The 20,170-nt window shown below is 37.4% G+C and overlaps 1 protein-coding gene across 1 annotated transcript in view; it reads right to left on the bottom strand.

Annotated features, from left to right (window-relative positions):
- Positions 1-20,170, bottom strand: part of USH2A (usherin) — a 962,202-nt gene that overhangs the window by 269,235 nt on the left and 672,797 nt on the right. Inside the window, 4 exon segments of the mRNA XM_020982269.2 lie at positions 1,465-1,577; positions 5,246-5,448; positions 6,809-7,018; positions 14,145-14,308. Coding sequence (XP_020837928.1) covers positions 1,465-1,577; positions 5,246-5,448; positions 6,809-7,018; positions 14,145-14,308 — 690 coding nt within the window.

Genomic DNA, 20,170 nt, shown 5'->3' with positions numbered 1-20,170 from the left:
CAGAAAATGACTGATTCGGGTTATAAATCAACCAAGGTTAATATTAGGAGTAGTCTTCGCCTGCCTTCACAGGTAATTCAATATGATGGGTTGAAGTGATCATACTCCCATTTGGTCTGTGTAGAACTAGAGGTTAAACTTCATATTTTGAATGCTAAAGATATACTGGTCAAAACTCACAAGATCATGTTCAGAAATTCTAGGAATCGTGAAATATTGAGAACAAAAGTGAAGTGCTAAAGACTCTGGTAGCATTGATGTGATTGATTCAAACATACAGATTTTTTTTCTCTTACAATCTAATATTCAACTAATATTTATTAAGCACCTGCCATGTGAAGTCATTTCACTGAACACTAGGGATATAAAGCTGAAAAGCAACATAGCCCTTGTTCTTAAAAAATAGAGCGAATATTTTGCTTTACACAAGGCTTCATCATGGAATTCCTTCAAAAAGGATCATAAAAACATGATATTTAGACCTGGAAGGGAATTTAGAGATCATCTAATCCAACTCCCTCACTTTATAGCTGAAGAAAGTGAGACATAGAAAGGTTAAGTGACTTGTCCAATGTCACATAGCTAATAAATGGTATAGCCAGTGTTTGAACTCACATCAATAGGGAATTTGTTTCCTACATTCAGGAGTTGGTTTGCAGATCATTAACTCTTTGAGAAAAAAAGGGAGAGGGGGAAATGGTCAAAGAGTATAAGAAACTCAAATCTTAAAAAAAAATTAAGGGCCCTCCCACATGGGCACCAATGAGCAGGAGAGGAAACAATATGACATCACAGAGAAGTGGAAAGAATACTCAAACAAAGTGATTTTCAATCTTGCTTTCATTATTTGCTACTTATTAATCTTGGGCAAATTATTTACATTTACATTTAATATATAAAATGGAGACCATTATGTCAATACTACTGACCTCACTGGGTTATTTGGAGGATAAAATGAGAATGTGTAGCTAGCTGGCACAGTGGACAGAGTGGTAGGCCTGGAGTCAGGAAAACTCATCTTTCTGAGTTCAGATCCAGCCTCAGACACTTACTAGGTATGACCCTGGGCAAGTCATTTAATCCTGTTTGCCTCAGTACCTGCATTAGTAAAATGATTAGGAGAAGGAAATGGCAAGCCACTCCTGTATCTTTGCCAAGAAAGCCCCAAATGGGGTCATGAAGATTCAGACATGATTGAAAAATGATCCAATAACAATAACTTATGCTGATGTGAATTTTTGCTACTCTTATCATTTGGGCAATGGTATGGTAAATCTGATTAATACCCAACTTTATCACAACATGCCTAAATGGAATATTCCTAACTTCTATTAATTGTATGTGCACCCCCCCCACAAATGGGTTATATGTGGTCAGAAGTATAATTAAGAATATTAATAGAACAATGTCCTATTTTAGAATAATAATAGCATGAATTCTTTCAGTTAAAAAATTAAACTGTACCTTGAACTGATTACATGTATTTTGGGTGCTGCTATCTCACATGGTGTGTCTTCGACAGTGGTGATTTGTATTGCTTTGCTCTTCACACAAGCGTATTTGGTACAGACTTCAACCTGTAAGAATTATTTAAATGATTACATCCAGCATTTTTTCAGTGCCATAGACTTGTAGGGAATTAATTCTGCCCTCATTCCATAAGTATTTCATAATGTCATGCATTCTCTGAGTGCTTAGTAAGCAATAGTTTTTGATTGTAATCTTCTTTAGTGAGGTGAGCCCACATCAGAGGTCAAAACTGGGCCCATTACTATTTTCTCAGTCCTTAACATGGTGCTGTTTAGTCCATGGATTGTTCCCACTCAAAGAAAGACAGACATTAATCTACTCTGAGCAGACTCAAGAAACGAAAGATGCCTAGGCAACATTTTGCAAGGATAATAGGTTATCACTACATACCACCCTCTAGATCTATAACCAAAGTAGGGTAATGATGATATCTTCCATAAGACTTGACATTTTACAATAAATAGCTTCAATGCTAATGTGTACTAGAAGAAAAATGAAGCCTGGAGAGGTTTCCCACTATGGCTCAGCTATTTTATATCCATTTGTTCCAGCTGCAATTGTATTTTTCTCTAATCGCAGCAGAAAATCATCATTTACCCCCTTAATTCTGTGACTTCATCTGAATAAAAACCAAGGCAGATGGAATAACTGATAATTAGAAATGGGGTCCATCAGGCATTAACAACACAAAAGTAACACAATTGGTAAAATGGGAGGAAAGACAAAGATATATACTAGTAAATTGCTGAAGGAAGAGAGATGGAGAAAAAGTTGGAGAGAGGAGAGGAGAGGAAGGGAGAGAGGAAAAGGAGGGAGAAAAGAGAAGGAGGAAAGAAGGAAAGAGGAGGAAGAAAGAGGAGAAGAAGGAGGAAGAGAGGGAAGGAGAGAAAAATATGAGGAGAGGAGAGAACATTACTTATTCTACTCACTCTAAAGTGACAGAGACATTGAGGGAAGTGACAGAGATAGACAGAGTCAGAGACTATCTGCCTGTGAAAAGAGACACACCAAAACAGATTAGAAAGAGATAAAGAAAGGCAGCCTACTTCTTCTTCTTTTTTTGGTTTGTTTGTTTTTTTAGGCAATGGGGTTAAGTGACTTGCCCAGGGCCACACAGCTAGTAAGTGTTATGTGTCTGAGGTTAGACTTGAACTCAGGTTCCCCTGGATCCAAGGCAGTGCTCTATCCACTACACCACCTCACTGCCCCAAGGTAGCCTACTTCTTCCAGGGATTACTAGCTAAACTACTGAAGCAGGAAGAGACTAGAGATTACCAATGAGACCTGAAAAAAAACCTGGCCATTAATACTGATGAGCCTCCCTAAATGAAGTAGTTAGTTCTCTCCATTTTTGTTGCTATTTGAGAAAATCCAAATGTTTCTTTATTTGCTTTTCAAAGACATCATTTTCATAGGGAAATGCTATGCTTCAATATGGACTGGAACCGACAAATCTGTCATAGTTATCTAAAACATTTATTCATGTCTTGTGGCAACCAGAGGAAACTTTTTAGGACACTAGCAAATTCTTCCAATGGTCTGAGTGAATAGGTCTAAGAGAACTAAACCTAATCTAAATTAAAATATATGTTAACTTCAATAGAATTAAAGACCAGAAGAACTAATTACTATTAGTAAAGAGGTAGACCACATTACATATAATGAGGGAGCTTACTGCATCATCCAAATATTGTCACCTATATGTGAATAGTTCCTACAAAAGCTTATATTTGGACTATGGGAAAATGTGTGAAAATCTCTTTCATTTATAACAAAGCAAAGGAAAGAGTCTCTAATTTGAAGAGTACTAATCATTCTATTGATATATCATGTTCCTTTTGCAGGTTACAGATCCAGATATAGTCTTTTTTTTAAAAAAAATGGATATAAAGCAATTCATATTTACAGATGAAGATGGATATTATTCCCATACAAAGAGATCCTTCACTTGTTAAAAGGAATTCTTCAAATAGGCAGCTCCCTGGGCATGTTTAAATGTCTTTTTATAAATCATTAATGGCCTAATGATTTTCTGAAAATCATTTTCCAAGCCATAAGGAACATTAGTGAGTAGGTTCAGGTTTTCCAAATTCTATTAATTGTGTAAACATTATATATATATAGATGTTGAACTGTAGTCCTTATTTTCAATGTTAGTAATTTTATGCTTATCATATTCTGCCTTGTATTGTTAATTATCTTTTTTTTTAATGTCACAGAGCAATATGTCTTATTTCTCAAGTCAGCGTGTAAATTCCTTGAGGGCAAGGACCATGCCTTACATTTCTTTAAATCTATCATAGGTTACACATAGTTTTTGCTCAATAAATATTTGATCATCATTGACTGAATGCTTGTTTCATACAAGGATAAAATAGTTTTAAATATTGAGTTTCCCTCTCCTATTTTACTTCACAGGTTGCGAGCTATATATAGGATCACAACTTTAAACCTGGAAGGGCCTCAGAAATGATTTTATCCAGCTCCCCCATTTTTACAGTTGAGGAAACTGAGACCTGAATGGTTACATGATTTGTTGAAGATCATAAAACTAGATTGCAGCAAACCTAGAGTAAAAACTAAGGTCTCCTGACTTAAATTCTAGTGTTCTTTTCTCTGACGTAGTGAGGTGGCACAGTGGATAGAGTGCCGGGACTTGGGTAAAATCAAACTTCAGACACCTACTAGCTCTGTGATCCTGGGCAAGTCATTTAACCTCTGTCTGCCTCAGTTTCCTTAACTATAAAACAGGGATAATAATAGAAACTACTTTGCAGAGTTGTTGTGAAGATTGAATGAAATAATTTGTAAAGTGCTTAGCATACTGCCTCTAGTAAATATTAAGTAAATGCCTATTCCCTATAGATAGATCTCTAGCTAAACAGAAAAATAGATAGATGAAGAGATAGAGATGAAAGGCAGAACATTTATTTAACATTTAGTGGCTACTATATCACATTGCCTCTCTGCCTTTTAACTTTAGATCATAAGCTCATAGAGGGCAAGGAATATGCCATGTTGAGTTTGGATTTCATAAAGCTGCAAATATTTTACGAATTTTATGAATTGGGTACAGGTGAAGGACTGGCTTGTGCACTGTGGGAGCATCTCTGGGTACTTTTTTTTTTAACCACTAAGTATATTGAGAGCTTGAAAGTCGTCTCAGAGATAACAGAGGCACTGAAGGGTTAAGGGACTCCTCAAAATCTCTCAGGGACTAAGCAGCAGAACCAGGATGGCTACTCATGATACTCTGTCCCCAGACCTAGGGGCCTTCCTATTGCACGATGCTGCCAGCCTCACAGGACTTGTAACAAAGGCAACAGTCGGGGATAGGTATGAGAATGGGATTAGCATTCAATCAGGCAGTAGCTTAGCTCTGTCACCATTGGGTACCTATAGCAGCAAAAATACCAAGAATGAAGACACCTTGATTGGTGGAACCGTCTCTAAATAATTGCCTTCATTTTTGCCTGGATAGGAAAATATCATCATCCCTGTCTTTTTATATCCCCACCATCATAATCTTCTCTGCAAAGAGACCCAAATGTTTGCCCAAAAGCAAGTCAATTTAATCCCAATCAGTTTCCCTCCTTTCCTGCCCCTAGACACCCCTTACCCAATCAAGACAAAAAGAAATCCACCTTGAGACACAGGCCGGCATGTTTTATTTATGATATCCACAAGCTTAACTATCAAAAAGCAATGTTCTAACCTGTATGTCATAGATAGTGAATGGAGACAGGTCTCCCAGAACGAAAGACCCAGGCGCATTCATGCCAGTCTTGTAGAGCTTATTATTTACATAGACAGAATACTCAGTGACAACACCATTTGGGTTGGAAGGCGATGTCCAGATGACACGTACAGCTGTACTGTTGATGATGACAACCTCTGGAGGAAGCATGCCCTGAGGCTCTAGAATTAAAGGAAAAAAACTGAATAAACTCCAGCTGTCTCTGAAAAAGCACTTGTTTAACTAAATCCAGATTAGTAATTAGGTTTAGCAAAGGGTTCCCTGCTTATCTGCTTTCCTCTGATGAAGTTATCACAGTCTGTATTCCTCTGTAAATTGGCTTATTATACTCTCAGTTAGAAACCATGAGAAGTGGTGGTAAAATGCTTTATACCACCAGCATAGTGTTAATCTTCAGTGAAATGTGGCCAGTGGGATGTGATGATAAATTATTCACCCATCTTGCCACTGCCAACACATATCTATTATCTACCTCTTCTTTACCATCCTTTTACTTCCCTAGACTAATTTCTTAAAAATATTCCCAATATAAAAAAAACCCACCTCAAATACATTGCTTGTAGAGGGAAATGAAAAAGGATCATTGATATTACTAGCCTTATAACTTAAGCAATATGAAGTAATATGCAATATTGTCATTATGTAAATGATTTGGAATGTTGATTACCATAGGTAATGATGAAATCTAACACTAGAAAAAACTTGCTTAGCGTTAAATTACACAATTATTCAAGCATGTCAGAAATAACTATACAAAGACCTATTTTTATCATAAGAACCCATCTTAACTAGTTGAAAAATTGTCCTTGTGATCAATTCTATTTTATAAACAAAAGGTGCTGACCTTTGACACCACAAAGGGAAATGAGATCGACACTTAAAGTGCTCTGTTAATGACCTGGAACGCTTGCTTGGGAGGTAATGATATTATAATGTTTTTAATGAGACTTTATAAAGCAAAAAAAGATTAGAAAGCTCATTCTGGCCACATTTCAGATTCACAAGTTGCTTCCCTACTCCCTCCCTTTTGCTAACTGGCTTGGAAATGACTCATAGGCAAATTTTCTCTGTGACTGAACTTCCACCTTCTATTTCTGGTGACTCAGGGAAGGCACTGTATTTGCTTGTGTCAGAAACCCATTGCTTCATGGAGTACATCTCTTTTAAAAACCATCAATTTTTTCAAAATGCTACCATTTGTTGACATGAAATCAGTTTCAAACTTAGTATATAACAGCCTCCGTACACCAAGTAAAAAGGGAACAAACTGGGCTAATAACCTATTATTAAAGCTTTGTGCTTCAGTCTTAGTGGGATGGCTTATTGATTTGTCACTTCACAGCAGCTAGCACTTAAGCATTTTAGCTTCCACCCCCCCCCAACACACACACCCTCACCCTTCCTTTCCTCTCTAATACCGGAAATTTTATAATGGAAGGATGACTGATCTCAACCTCGACAAAAATCAATCAATTTCATTCCCATATCTGAAGCCAAGCAGTCCTGAGGCTCTAGACCCACCTCCATCACAAGTGGTCACATGTAGTACTTCACTGTTGATGCTGTGGGCTCCATTGAAGATGCAAATAAAAATCCGATACTCTGTGTTTGGTTTTAAGTCACCAATTACAAAATAGTTTACATCTGGCAGGATTTTCACTGACTCATTTGATGTAGCAGAACTCCAGATGAGGGTATAATACTCAACATCACCTTGTAAGTCTTTCAGGGCTGTTAAATAATCAACATGATACCTTGTAAATGTGGTTAATCTTAGCAGTGTACTGGAATAAAGTTTGCACTACATGAATTTCCTACAGCTGAGAAAGTGATCTCTGGGGAAGCTTAGAATGAGTGACCAAGGAAACCTTTGTAAGCCCCTTCATTGGAAGTCTTTAACATTACAACAATGTTCATTTTCCCAGGGTGTTTTGATTCTATTCTTATAACTGACAATTCTTATCTGAGGCAGGAGACAATTCAACTCCCTCAAATATTTTAACATTATGTTTGGTAAATTCATTTTATCAAGAAAATTAAGGTGGACAGAAAGCTACGATTGTGGAAAAGGCAACAACAAAATAAATACTACTCAAGGATGATATATGTCATTATTGTTTAAAGTCAGTTTGGGTAGAACAGGTCATTTGCTCAATGTACTCACAGATTTTAAAGTATAATTTATGCAGTAACAAACTTTACTAAATGACAGCTTAGTGGTCTACAAGGAAGAGTGTTTGTTTCCAAATATTTATACTGCAGGTGTGTGTAATTTGTTTACCCTAAAAACTTGGTTCACTAGGTTCCCAGAAGGTGGCATTCTTATTATTCCCAAGTTTTTACTTTTGGGTACCACCCACATGTCTGATGCTAACACTGATGCTTCACCACACCACAAACACGTTCATCTATTCCCTTCATATGTTCCTCTCAATGCACAGTCTTTGTTCTTTTATCTTTTCTCTTTCCCTCTCCTCTTTGTAATTCACCTTTTCTGATTCTATCACCTCTCTACAATGCTTTATAAAGGCTACAAAATAGATGTGAGCCTATTTCTAAAGTTTGAAGAATTATACTGTTCTGTTAATAACTTTATTGGCTTTGAAACTTTAGAGTTAAGGGTCATCATGACTTAGAACTGAGGTGGTAAAACTGGGACTATGTACCATGATATCCACATTTAGAGGGTGTGGGCCAGCACTTGTACTAGTTCAGCAGCTAGAAACAACTGAGCTAAAAGAGTGAACAAAAATAAGTATTTTGGAAGGCATCTGATGACATATATCCAAGTAGCCCAGCCCGACCTCATGCTGTGCAAAGGTGGCTTCACCAGAAACTTCCTCACCTCTAGAGCCTTTTTGTCTCAGTGGTATCCCTCCCCTCCAGGTGCCAAGTTCTACTATAGATGCTTATTAGCAATGTGACCCTGGAAAAATTGCTTAACTTCTCTGTGCCTCAATTTCCTCATCTGCAAAATAAAGAGATTAGACTCAATGGCTTCTAATTCTATGGTCCTAAGAGATGGCATGTTTTTGCTTTGGAAGACCTATTTCCATTAAACTCAGAGGAGTGATTTTTTTTCTGTCATGGAGAGCTGAAGGCCAGACTTTCAAATAAACCATTCCTTTCACTGATATCAAATAGTACTTCTGGTGTATCAATAGTTCATATTAGCAGTCTTTCTTAGTATCTGGAAGCCAGGTGGCACAGTGGATAGAATGATGGGGCTCGAATCAGGAAGACTTAAGTTCAAATCTGGCCTCAGACACTTACCAGCTGGGTGACCCTGGGCAAGTCACTTAGCCCTGTTTGCCTCAGTTCTTCATCTGTAAAATGAGTTGGAGAAGAAAATGGCGAACCACTCCAGAATCTTTGTCAAGAAAACTACAGAAAGGGGCCATGAAGAGTTGGACAAGATATGACTAAATCTGAATATCTCTATGGCACCTAGCACTAAGCCTTACACATATTACGTATTCGATAAATATTTGTTGAATGCATGAACAAGTCTCATGGGGAACTAAGTGTGAAAAATTTTGTTTTGGACTAGAGTTCTGGTTCTTCCAATGCAATACAATATAAGTAGCCTGAGAAATGAAATCAATACTACTTACTGGTACTATTAATCATACAGGTCAATGTTTATTCTAGGTAACCTCGCAGGAAACACAGACAAGACTAGCCACCTAATGCGAATTTCAGACATGGTAAAGTTTCCCTGTTGTTATAGTTTCATTCCATTCAGCTAAAACATTTTATTCCTCATAATAAATAATAATAATCCTGGGAGTGATAACACGTTAAGGTATTATCAGTCATTAATATTTTAGCATGACTTATTTTATGAAAATATCTTATTGTATTTGTTGAGTGCCTAGTGAGAATATGTTTTGATGAGGGAAGATGGAAAGATAGATGTAGCAAGGGTGGGGAACCTGTGGCCTTGAGGCCACATGTGGCCCTCTAGGTCCTCAAGTGTAGCCCTTTGACTGTTGTCTGTAAAGTTTGGATTCAGTCAAAGGGCCCCACTTGAGGACCTTGAGGACCTCATGTGGCCTCGAGGCTGCAGGTTCCCCTACCCTTAGACTGTAGAACACAATGTATGATGTAGGATAAATAGATTTAAATAAATTAATTCATAGATTTAAGTATTTAAATTAAATATATTTAGAGCTAGAAGGGTCTGTAGAGGACTGCCGATCCCATTTCTTCATCTTATAGATGAGGAGAACTGAGACCCATACAAACTAAAGTGACTTGTCTAGTGTCATGCAACTAGAAGGTTTTTAAAATGGAATTTGAACCTAGGTCTCTCTGACTTTGAGTACAGTGTTCCCTCCACAACATTGTTCTTTGGTTATGTCATCCCCCTCAACTGAAATACTTCTCCTCTTTTCCACCTATGTCTCCTTCAATTTCTATCCCAGTTTGTAACTTCTCCATGAAATCTTCCCTCACCACTTCATGCCACATCAATTCCTGCTTTTCCTGAAGTTTAGTATTTATTATCTATTATACATTAGACATCTAATCCTATACTACTGCCTTATGACACAGACAATAGAATTTTGGGGGTGGAAAGGACCCTAGAGATAATCTGATTCAAAACCCCCATTTTATACATGAAAAAAATGAGGTCCACAGTGGTTGAATGATTTGTTCAAGGTCAATTAGTGGCAGAGCTGTGAATAGCAAACAGGTCCAACTGTTATTCTGATCTGCTATTTATCCCTTAAATTGTTACTTTACTTTTCATCTGCATCTATCTCATCTGTTCAACTACACTGTCAGCTTCTAGAGGAACCATGAATATAAGTTAATACTTCTCCAGTTTCACATAGTGCATGGAATAGTGCTACCTATGCAACAGACAAGCAAAACATGCTTGTTGAATGAATAAAAGAATGAATGAATAAATAAGTTAATAATTGTTCAGATGCCTCTCATTATTTAATCTTTCAATTAAAGTCAAGAGTTGTTCAGCTTGACTGACAGATCAGAAAGTTGACCACATTATTCTAAGAACCTTAGTTCTTCTTCCTGATGAAGGAAAATTAATCTCTTACAAATTTACCATTAAGCTACCTAAGTATCTCACCTACCAAACACAGTTCTATCATGTAGGGACCAAAAGGCTTAAATGTGAAAGCCTGGGATAACGAGGCAAAACTACCAAGCAGGCACAGTCCACCTTCCTTATTTTCCAACCTCCTCCATCTGGGGCTCTTTTGTTACTGCAATGGAGAATAGAAGGTGGTGGATATGTGAAGCAGGAAGGCAGTAGCTGTCGCCAATTTGGGACTAATGTTTTGTGCTTCTGTAAGTTCCAGAGACAGCAGATAATGAGCAAAAAGAGCCCAGGTATCAGCAATAGCACATTGGTATATTCCATGGCAAGGACAAAGCTGCGCCTTTGGGAACAAGGTGTGTATAAAGAGAGACGGATGAGACCTCTTGGTAGCAAAGCAGCAATACCATAAGGAGTATGGCTACTGTAGTTGCTTTTCCAGTGTTTCTTTCTTTTTATGTTTCCTCATGTTGTGTGTGTATCCCTAGGGAAAGTCTCATGCATTGGGCTGTACTGTAAAATGCTTGAAGCCTTGGAGTATACCATGAGACTAGGTATTGATGACCTGATATTAAAAGGTCAGTGATAATTCCTTCTGAATCATTCCTTCTTCTTTTGGCAATGCCTATAGCAGAGTTCTTGAGGTGCAAATGTGTGTGTGTGTCTGTGTGTGTGTGTGTGTGTGTGTGTGCGTGCGTGCGTGTATGTGTGTGTTTGGATATATACATGCATATGTACACAAAAATAGAAAGACAGAGAGAAAAGAGAGGAAGAAAGAGGGACAGCAAAAGAGAGAGGGAAAGGAAAAGGAGAAGAAGAGGAGAGAGGGAGGGAGGGGGAACAGAAGGAGAGTGGGAAGAAGAAAATGAAAGAGAAAGAGAGAGAGAGAGAGAGAGAGAGAGAGAGAGAGAGAGAGAGAGAGAGAGAGAGAGAGAGAGAGAGAGAGAGAGAGAATTTTTCTTTTAGGATAATAGAGTGTATGTACCCTTACCTGCCAACTGTGCCCTACAAAGCAGGAAAACAATTTGAAATTAATATTGTAGGAAATCAGTGGCGCTTTTTGCGCAAGAGGATAGCTAATTTACTTACTTGATCACATTGTTCATGGAAAGAATATGATAAAGGACCAAGCTTTGGGAGAGATGACCCTCTTTTGATATTTAACCTTTATATTCACAAATGGGTGTCTGGGAAATTTCTATGGTACGAATAAAAATAAAAGCCGATTGCATTACCTACATCCCGAAGGTCAGAGGTTCAGATTACCAAGGTAATGAAACTTCAGTGAGCTGCTTCAGATCTATCAGGTTTGTCAGTTTTTATAAGCAAGCTTACTTCAGGCATGCAATTATAAAATAAAGAGCCTATACCACTGAAAATCTACCAGCCGATCTTTAACAGAAGTATTTGCAAGTCAGCTGAGGGAGGAGGATCCTGCTTTGTGAGCAAGTTTCTCATTTAAATGGGAGGGGGAGGGTTTGCAATAAATGATGCCTCCTAGCCCATCTCTACTGAAAGACTCACACATGCCCAAGTTGAAGTATACTCTTAACACGAAAGACTATCTACTTTCCTTTCTATGGTGTTTCAGAGAATATCCACGAACATCAATCAACCTCTTTATCCTTCCATTAAAATGGTTTAAATGGACACACGATCCAAATGACACAGTTTATTAGAAGATGGCATGCTCCTAATACCTCCAGGATTGATACCCATTTGTTAAGATGAGCTAATAATACTTCTCCTATGCTAGTTATTTAGTGACAATGTAGATCAACACAACTGGTGTCGGTTTTAATTTCCAATTAACACTGCAAACAAATTGGGACTAAATCACTCACGGGACCAGTAATGAAATATAAAGCATTTCTTTTCTAGGCTGCTTCAAAATCTAGGCTGGGTCAGAAGGGAGTGGGAGCTGTTGTCTAGCCAGCCAGTTGTCTGGCAGCCTTTCATAACTTTACTTCTCATTCAGAAAATGGATGGTTTTCATTCATAGAGTCCAGACACTCCCTGAATTGTATCTAAAAGTGAGTCTTCTCTCACCTTCTTGACTTAGAAGGAAATTCTAACAAAGCTGTAGTGATTAAACTTCCTCACTGGCCTCAGGTTTGGTTTGTCTGTGTGGATGATCATCTCCAAGATGAATTCAGTTTTGCTATGTTTTGTTTTGTTTTCATTGTCAGAATGGACATACACATCATAGTAGAGCTGGATAGCACCTGAAGGATCTATGGATCAACGGCCAAACACCATTCTAAAGAGGGAGACAGTGCAGCCTCAGTGAAAGAGTATAGGACTTGGAACAAGGAAAACCTATGATTCAAAGCCTATCCCTGACACTTATTAGCTTATGTAACCATGTGCAACTTATTAAACCTAGCATCTGTAGAACAAAGAAAACAGTATCTACAGTAGCCACTTTCTGATTTATTCTGAAGTTCAGGTGAGATTATAAGTGTAAAAGACTATGAATCCAAGAATCATTTGTACAGAAAAGATAAATAAACCCATGAGTTGATGAACTCACAGTAGAGAAGGGCCAGATCAATGTGGGTAAACTCACAGTCAGAGGAAATGATATGAGTTGCAATGCAGCATGGAAGCCCAAGAAGTGATCAGATAGTTAAAAGGTGAACCAGAAGAGAGAAACATTACAAAAACTCAGAGAAGAGAGTGAATTTCCATAGAAGTAGTCAATAGTATCAAATGTTGGAGAAAGGTCAAAAAAGTAAATGACTAAGGAAAGGCCAACTAATTTGTCAATTAGGAAATTTTGGATAACTTTGGAAAGAATGGTTTTAGTGGAGTGATTAATCTGGAAGCTAGATTGTACAAGTCTGAGAAGTGTGTGGGGAAAACAGAAGCAGGAGATGATAGCAATTTTAAGGAGTTTGGTTATGAAACAGGAAATATAGAACAATAGCTTAAGACTTAAAGATCTATACAAATGTCAATTATTTTTTATGAATAGTCACATGCATTTTGTTATTCTGGCTCCTGAGATCACCAGGTCAGATCATATCATCCATTTGACTGATTGATTAATCAACGAGCATTTATTGAGCACCTACTGTGTACTAGGCCCTATTCTGGGGATATAAAGACAAAATAAATTCAGTTCTTTCCCTCAAAGAACTTACAGCCATACAAACACCTAGGAGGACAACCTAAAATCAGACAGGGTTCAGACCCAGCAATAACCCAGGTCCAAATTGTGCTTGTTAAATCAGGAACTCAATCCATAAATAGCATGAAAAAATGACTCATTCTAGGAAACCTAATACATCATAGGGAGATCTTATTCAAAGTCGTATATCAGCAGGATTAAGAGGCATAGAGCTAGGTTCTCCTGCAAGAAGGTATCCCTTTTCACCTTACACAAGCATTTAAAAATTTTTTATCATTTAATTATTTCATTTTTTCTCATGTAAACAAAAAGTTAACATTCTTTTAATAATTAATTTTAACACTAAATTTTTTTCAGTTCCATATTCTTTCCTTTTCTCTCTTCCTTCCTCCTTCCTTGAGAAGGAAAGGAATTTGATATACATTATACATATGTAGTCATGCAAAACATATTTCCATAGTAGCCATATTGTAAAAGAAAATGCAGGCCCCTCCCCCCCAAAAAACACAACAAAAATAATGTAGTAAAAATAGTATGTTTCAATCTGCATCAGACTCCATCAGTTCTTTCTCTGGAGGTGGACAGCATTTTTCATCTGAAGTCCTTGTCTACACAAGCTTTTAAAAAAGAACAAAAATATTAGAAAGTCCACTTACTTGGTCTAGACCATTCAACTTTAATTGCCGTGTGATTAAGTTCCTGCACAACCAGGGTAGTACTTTTCTCTGGGAGTCCTGCTAATGTGGTTACAATTGCCTCCTTGCTTGCTGCATAGCCCACGATGTTATGCACAATGAGTTTATATTCATAAGTCGTATACCTAAAACATCATTTTTTGGTAAAAGTTAGTTTTATTCTCATACTTAACAGAAGTGAACAACAGAAACTCAATACCATGTAATGTATTTTTTCCCTTTTTATAAACAAAGCTAATAATTTTGTTCTTAACCACTCAAAGGAAACAGATTTTTCCAGAAATGCTAGATGATCTTAACATCACTGTTTAAAACAAATGCTATGTATCATTTCCTTATTCTTATTGTTTTCAAAGTTGGTAAGGATTACAGCTCAATTCAAGATGCAATTACAACTCTGGCAAAAGTCCAGATTTTAGATTTGAATTATATCCAGAGTTTCCAAAGAGTTTTATTGTTTCTCTTTGGGGAACCTTATCCATTTTAAGCTATCAGAATTCTTCATCACAGTTTGTCTTCTATAGCAATTCCCCCTTCCCATAATCCCATTGATAGATAAACCACAAAAATAAACCATAACTGTGACCAATGCATATAATGCACACCTACTGAGACCTCTGCAGGATGCCTTCTGGGAATGACACCATGGCAAAGAACATAGTTGACTCCATGATGTGAAAGTTGAATTTCATTTTACAGAAAGGGAAATTATGGCAAAGCCTCATAAACTAGACATAAACTGACCGTTCCATAGATTAAAACAATGGCACAAGCACAGGTATACATAAAGTATGGATTGAGTGCCACAGCACATACTTCATGCGTTGGTAAAACATTGATTTCCTCAGATACTTTGTCTGACCCAGAAAGAATCAAATTAAGAAGTATTTTCTTTAATTTAGAACTGCCTAGGTAGGTGAATGGCTGGCCTCTAGGCCAGTCTCCTACATGTGCAGTTTATAGGAAGCTGACCCACTGTGACTATATTCAACATTAACTCTAAAGAGATATAGGGCATGGGGCAAATAACAATGTATTCTCCTTGACCACCATCATCAGATGAAACACTAGTAAAATTTTCATCAAGAAAACATTGATGTGTGAGCAAAAAAAGGAAAATATCTTACATTTACATGTGGTGAGCTGCATACATTCAGCCCCAGTCCCATAGACATCAGTTTTTATTTTTTGTTTTTTGCCTTTTTTTTTTTTACTGGTGGTTCTACTTCTTTTAACCCCATTTTCTATAAAGCCCCAAATACTCAGTCATTATAATTACATGAAGCTCATCTAAATATGGAGGCTTGAGGTGTCATATATTAGAGAGAATGCTGAATTTAGAGCCAAGAAGACCTGGGTTCAAATTCTGCTTCAGACACTAATGAATTGTGTGAACTTGGGCAAAATATCTAACCTCTCTTGGCCTCAGTTTCCTCACTCATGAAATGAGGGAGATACATTTGATAAGCTCTATGGTCCCTTCCAGCTCTAAACCTATGTTCCAAAGATTTCTTAAATTATATCTAAGGTATAGACGGCTTTCACTGTACCCGCATCAAGGCATGGCTGTAAGAGTCTGTCAACTAGCATTTTTAAGCACCTACTATGTTCCAGACACTGAAATAAAGGCATAAGACAGTCTGTACTCTTAAAGAGTCACATTCTAATAGCTGCAAAACAATGTTTTGGAGTACCTGAGATAAATATGTTGTCATGTAAACGGATAGCACTAAATGGTTTGAGGAAAGGGTCTGCTCAGAATATTTCTTTGTATTATGCCGCTGATTATACACACATAGGATCAATTTGTGCAGATGTTTTGTTCTATCTACTCTGCCGTCATGGAGTGCAATATAGGTGCTGTCTGATCTTATGCAAAACTTCAGAGGTTCACATTCCGGGTATCTACCTCAACTATGTCTTAAGTTTCCACTTGAAAATACTGCAGCTGCATTTAAGATGAACTGTTGTAACTATACTCATTTTCTCCAAATATCTAATGACTTTCTAGCTGATGCAATACATCTTTTTGCTTCCTTGTTTAGCCTCCCTCTCCTCTTGGTTCTCTAAATCAGCAAGAAGTCCCTTGACATGACTAATACAACTTTAAGAAGCTTCTGTTATAACAACAGTAATGACCACCACGAATAATAAATTGCCCTCCTTATGCCAATGCAGCTGGCACTTAAACCTGATTTCTTTTTCAGTAGTGGGGATGGATTTGTGCTGATCCATCTAAACACTCACCCATACCCCCATGTGACCAATGGTATTCAGTTGAATGTTAGCTAGCCCGGGTTAAGAGTACAATCTGTGACCATGGAACAGAATGAAGCTAATGGCTCTTATGGGAATTGAACTCATGACCTTGGCTTCATTAGTACATTCCCTGTGTAAAAAGACCAATACTTGTGCTTTACTTTGTGAGGACTGGATCCCCAACTCACTTTGCCTCAATATTTGTAATTTATGCTTAGTTTAATTATTGGCCTATACATTTAAGAAATTATATTCTCACAGTTTTAAGATGTTAATGAAAATAGACGCTATTTCTGTACTTCCTTTCTGCAAGTTAAATTAACATCAATGAGGGAACTAGAAATGCTAAGGGTTTTTTTTGAAATGCTAAGTTTTTAATGGCCTCTCTAGTTCTTGACTTTATGCTATGATGTCTTCTGTGATTTCATCATTATTTAGTCATGGTAAGTATATGATTTAGGAACCCATGTGTGAAACTATGGCCTCACATAGAGAGGCAAATGGACCAATTGTTTGCAGTATGATTTCATAGAAGAATTCAGCAACCATCCAATCCAGCCACTTGATTTTATAAATGAAGCAAGTACGGGGCAGGCAGGTCAAGCAACTTGCCCAATGGGACAGTTAATTAGTGGTAGAGCTTGCCTCAGTCTCCTAGTTCCCAGTCCAGTTGTCTTGCTACCACACTACCTCAGATGGAGAAATAAAAAAGAATACAATTTGCATTCTTATTTTATGTCATACATTTTTCTGGTTGCTTTTCTCTAGCCATTCTTTCAGGTTATGTATATCTAGTACACCAATTGTGTATATCAGGTAATAACTCTTGCACTGACTTTTTATTTTTCCTGTGAAACTTTTTTTTTCCCATCAAGAACATGTCTAAATGTTCCTCATTATGCCTACAATATTTCCATTGCTTTTGAAATGATTCTTTGGATTGTTGATACATTACTTTCATTAGTCCACTTGTGCAGGGCTATATATGTTGTGTTTTCCAACCCCCACTCCCAAATATAGGGTTATTTACTTTTTGTTTGTTGACTTCTCCATCTACATTGTTTATTTAGATAGAATTGTAGGTTAACTACTCTTAAAAATTTTATAGGTTCCCATACGAAACATCCCCACTAACACAGAGAAATAAATGTTTTGTTTTTGTTGTGAAACAAAGATCATGATTACACATTTTATAGAATAAAACTCATACTTAATCTTATTAGCAGTGACCAATATTTCATTTAACTCCTTCTAAAAGTTATTTTTCCCCAGCAAGGTAGATATGTTATAGTATCAAAGAATTAAAGCTGAGGGAGAACCTAGAGGTCATCTGGTCAAATTCACATTTTACAGATGAAGAAACCAAGACACAGTAGGGTTAAGTAACTGAGTGCCAGAAATGGGGTGTTCTTAAATGATTACAACTGGTCAAAATATTTTCAGAAATAACTAAGTTGTAAGTGAACTTTCCAAATCAGCACACTGATCCTTTAGATTAGACCTTCATGATGGTACAAATCAATTGTTTTATAATAAAAATAACTATCATTTGCATAAGTACTTTGGGGATTATATATATTTTTATTTGAGCTTTTCTTTCAGATCCCCTACAGGTACAGAGGAAAACTTTTCCTAAGCAAGGAGGGTCTTGTTCCAAATCAGAATCTGATAGGCAAGAGGGTAAACTGGGGAAGTAGCCAGGTCAGGAACTAGAGTCTCAGAAATGTCAATACCTTAATGGTGAAACAGAAATAGAAGGCTGGAAGACATAGAACCTGGCACATAGTAAGTACTTAATAGATGTTTGTTGACAGATGTTGAGAAGGATACAAGCCAGAGGGGGCTGCATAAAAATCAGAAGCATACTGCCAGTCATTTCAGTGAAATATTGTTTGATGTGGTCTTACACCTTTCTTAGCTCTGGGCTTTTATCCTCAATCAATCAACAAGTATTGATAAAGTACATTTTGTGCCAGGCACTGTGCTAGGGATACAAATGCAAAAGATGAAAAATCCCCACTCTCAAAGAACTTATATTCTGTCAGGAGTGGTAATCCTTATGTGTGTATGTAGAAACAGGACAAATATGAAGAAAATAACTATTAGGTAGTTAAAAGCAAGGTAGCTTGTGGGGAGGCATTAGCACTAAGGAAAGCCTTCTTTTTGTAGGTAGTGCCTGAGCTACCCTTGAAGGAAGAGAGGGAAGCTATGAGGTGAAGTTGGGGAGGGAGTTCATTCTAGGCACAGGGATGGGTGGGGGGAGCAGCCATCGAAAAGACAGAGACAGGAGATAGAGTGGTGTATGTGAGAAACAAAGAAGGCCGGTTTGGCAGGATGATGGTCTTTGTGGAGGGGGACATAAAGGTGACTGAAATAATAGGTCAGGACTAGATCGTGAAGGACCTTAAATGCTAAGCAAAGAGATTTGTTTTTTACCTTCTAAGTCAGATGTATTAAACATGGCTCTCACACCACTCCCAAGTCGGGTCTGAACCAGGTTAAAATGTGATTGGGAAGTATCTAACAAAATAAATAAAAATACAATACAGCATAGATAATGTTTCTAAGTCAATATGCAGCTTACAGGGATCCTTCCATATGGTTTAGTTGCCCTGTTTCTATTGAGTTTGAGACCATCGGTACAAGCAATAGAGAGCCACTGACGTTGTTGCGTAGGAGAGTGAAAACTGAACTGAATGAAAATTGCTTTGGAAGCTGTGTGAAGAATAGATTGGAGTGAGGATAGAGTTGAGGGAAGGAGATCAATTCAGAGGCCATTAATGTAATCTCGGTGAGAGAGAATGAGGATTTGGTCTTAGGTAGTAGCTAAGTGAGTAGAGAAAAGGGATCAAAGATAAGACATTGTGTGAAAGTAAAAATGTGAAGATTTGGCCACTGTTCAAAGTAAAGATGCATAAGGACTTGGGGATAACACCAGAGTTACAGACATGGGACACTGGAAGAATGATGAAGCCTTCAACAGAAGGAGGGAAGTTTAGAAGAAGGAAGGGGAAAGGAATTCATTATATTTTATACCTTTACATTTTGAAATGTCTCTAGGACATCCAGTTTGAAATGAATAGTAGGCAATCGGTGATGTGGAACTGATACTTAGAGAAGACCTTGATATGTGGATCTGTGAGCCATCTGCACACACACACACACACACACACACACACACACACACACAAATAAATCCATGAGGTCACCAAGAGAAGAGTATAGAGAGAGATGAAAAGAAAACCCATGACAGGGTCCTGGAGAACACCCCCAATAAGAGAGTAAAATATAGATGATGTATTACCAAAGGAGGTTAAGGAAAAATCAGGTATTAGTTCATTTTGAAGTCTTTGAGCTCAGTGCCTTTTTTTTTTTTTTACTATAGTGTGCTGGCCTGAGGTTACATCTGGAATTCACTGGGCTTTTCAATCTTTGTGTGGCCATATTGACAATATTACAGTAACTAACATGTTTATTCTTTTTAGGATATTTAATTGAATCTCAATAGAACCACAGAATAGAAATGTATAAAGGAATCACAGAGACCATTTGGCTCAGTGAATAAGAACCCACTCTACTACATGCCTCACAATCTACTCTTTGCTTGAAAATCTCTAGTGACTATTGATTTGAGAAATGCAAACTAAAATAACTGTGAGGTACCATCTCACACCTATTAAAAATGATAGATGCTAGATGGGATGAAAGAAAATAGGTAAACTAATAAA

This window comes from Phascolarctos cinereus, unplaced genomic scaffold (assembly GCF_003287225.1).
Source record: "Phascolarctos cinereus isolate Bilbo 61053 unplaced genomic scaffold, phaCin_HiC Scaffold_5;HRSCAF=322, whole genome shotgun sequence".
Taxonomy (NCBI): domain Eukaryota; kingdom Metazoa; phylum Chordata; class Mammalia; order Diprotodontia; family Phascolarctidae; genus Phascolarctos; species Phascolarctos cinereus.
Note: the sequence above shows the minus strand (reverse complement) of the source record. Positions and strands in the feature narration are given on the sequence as shown.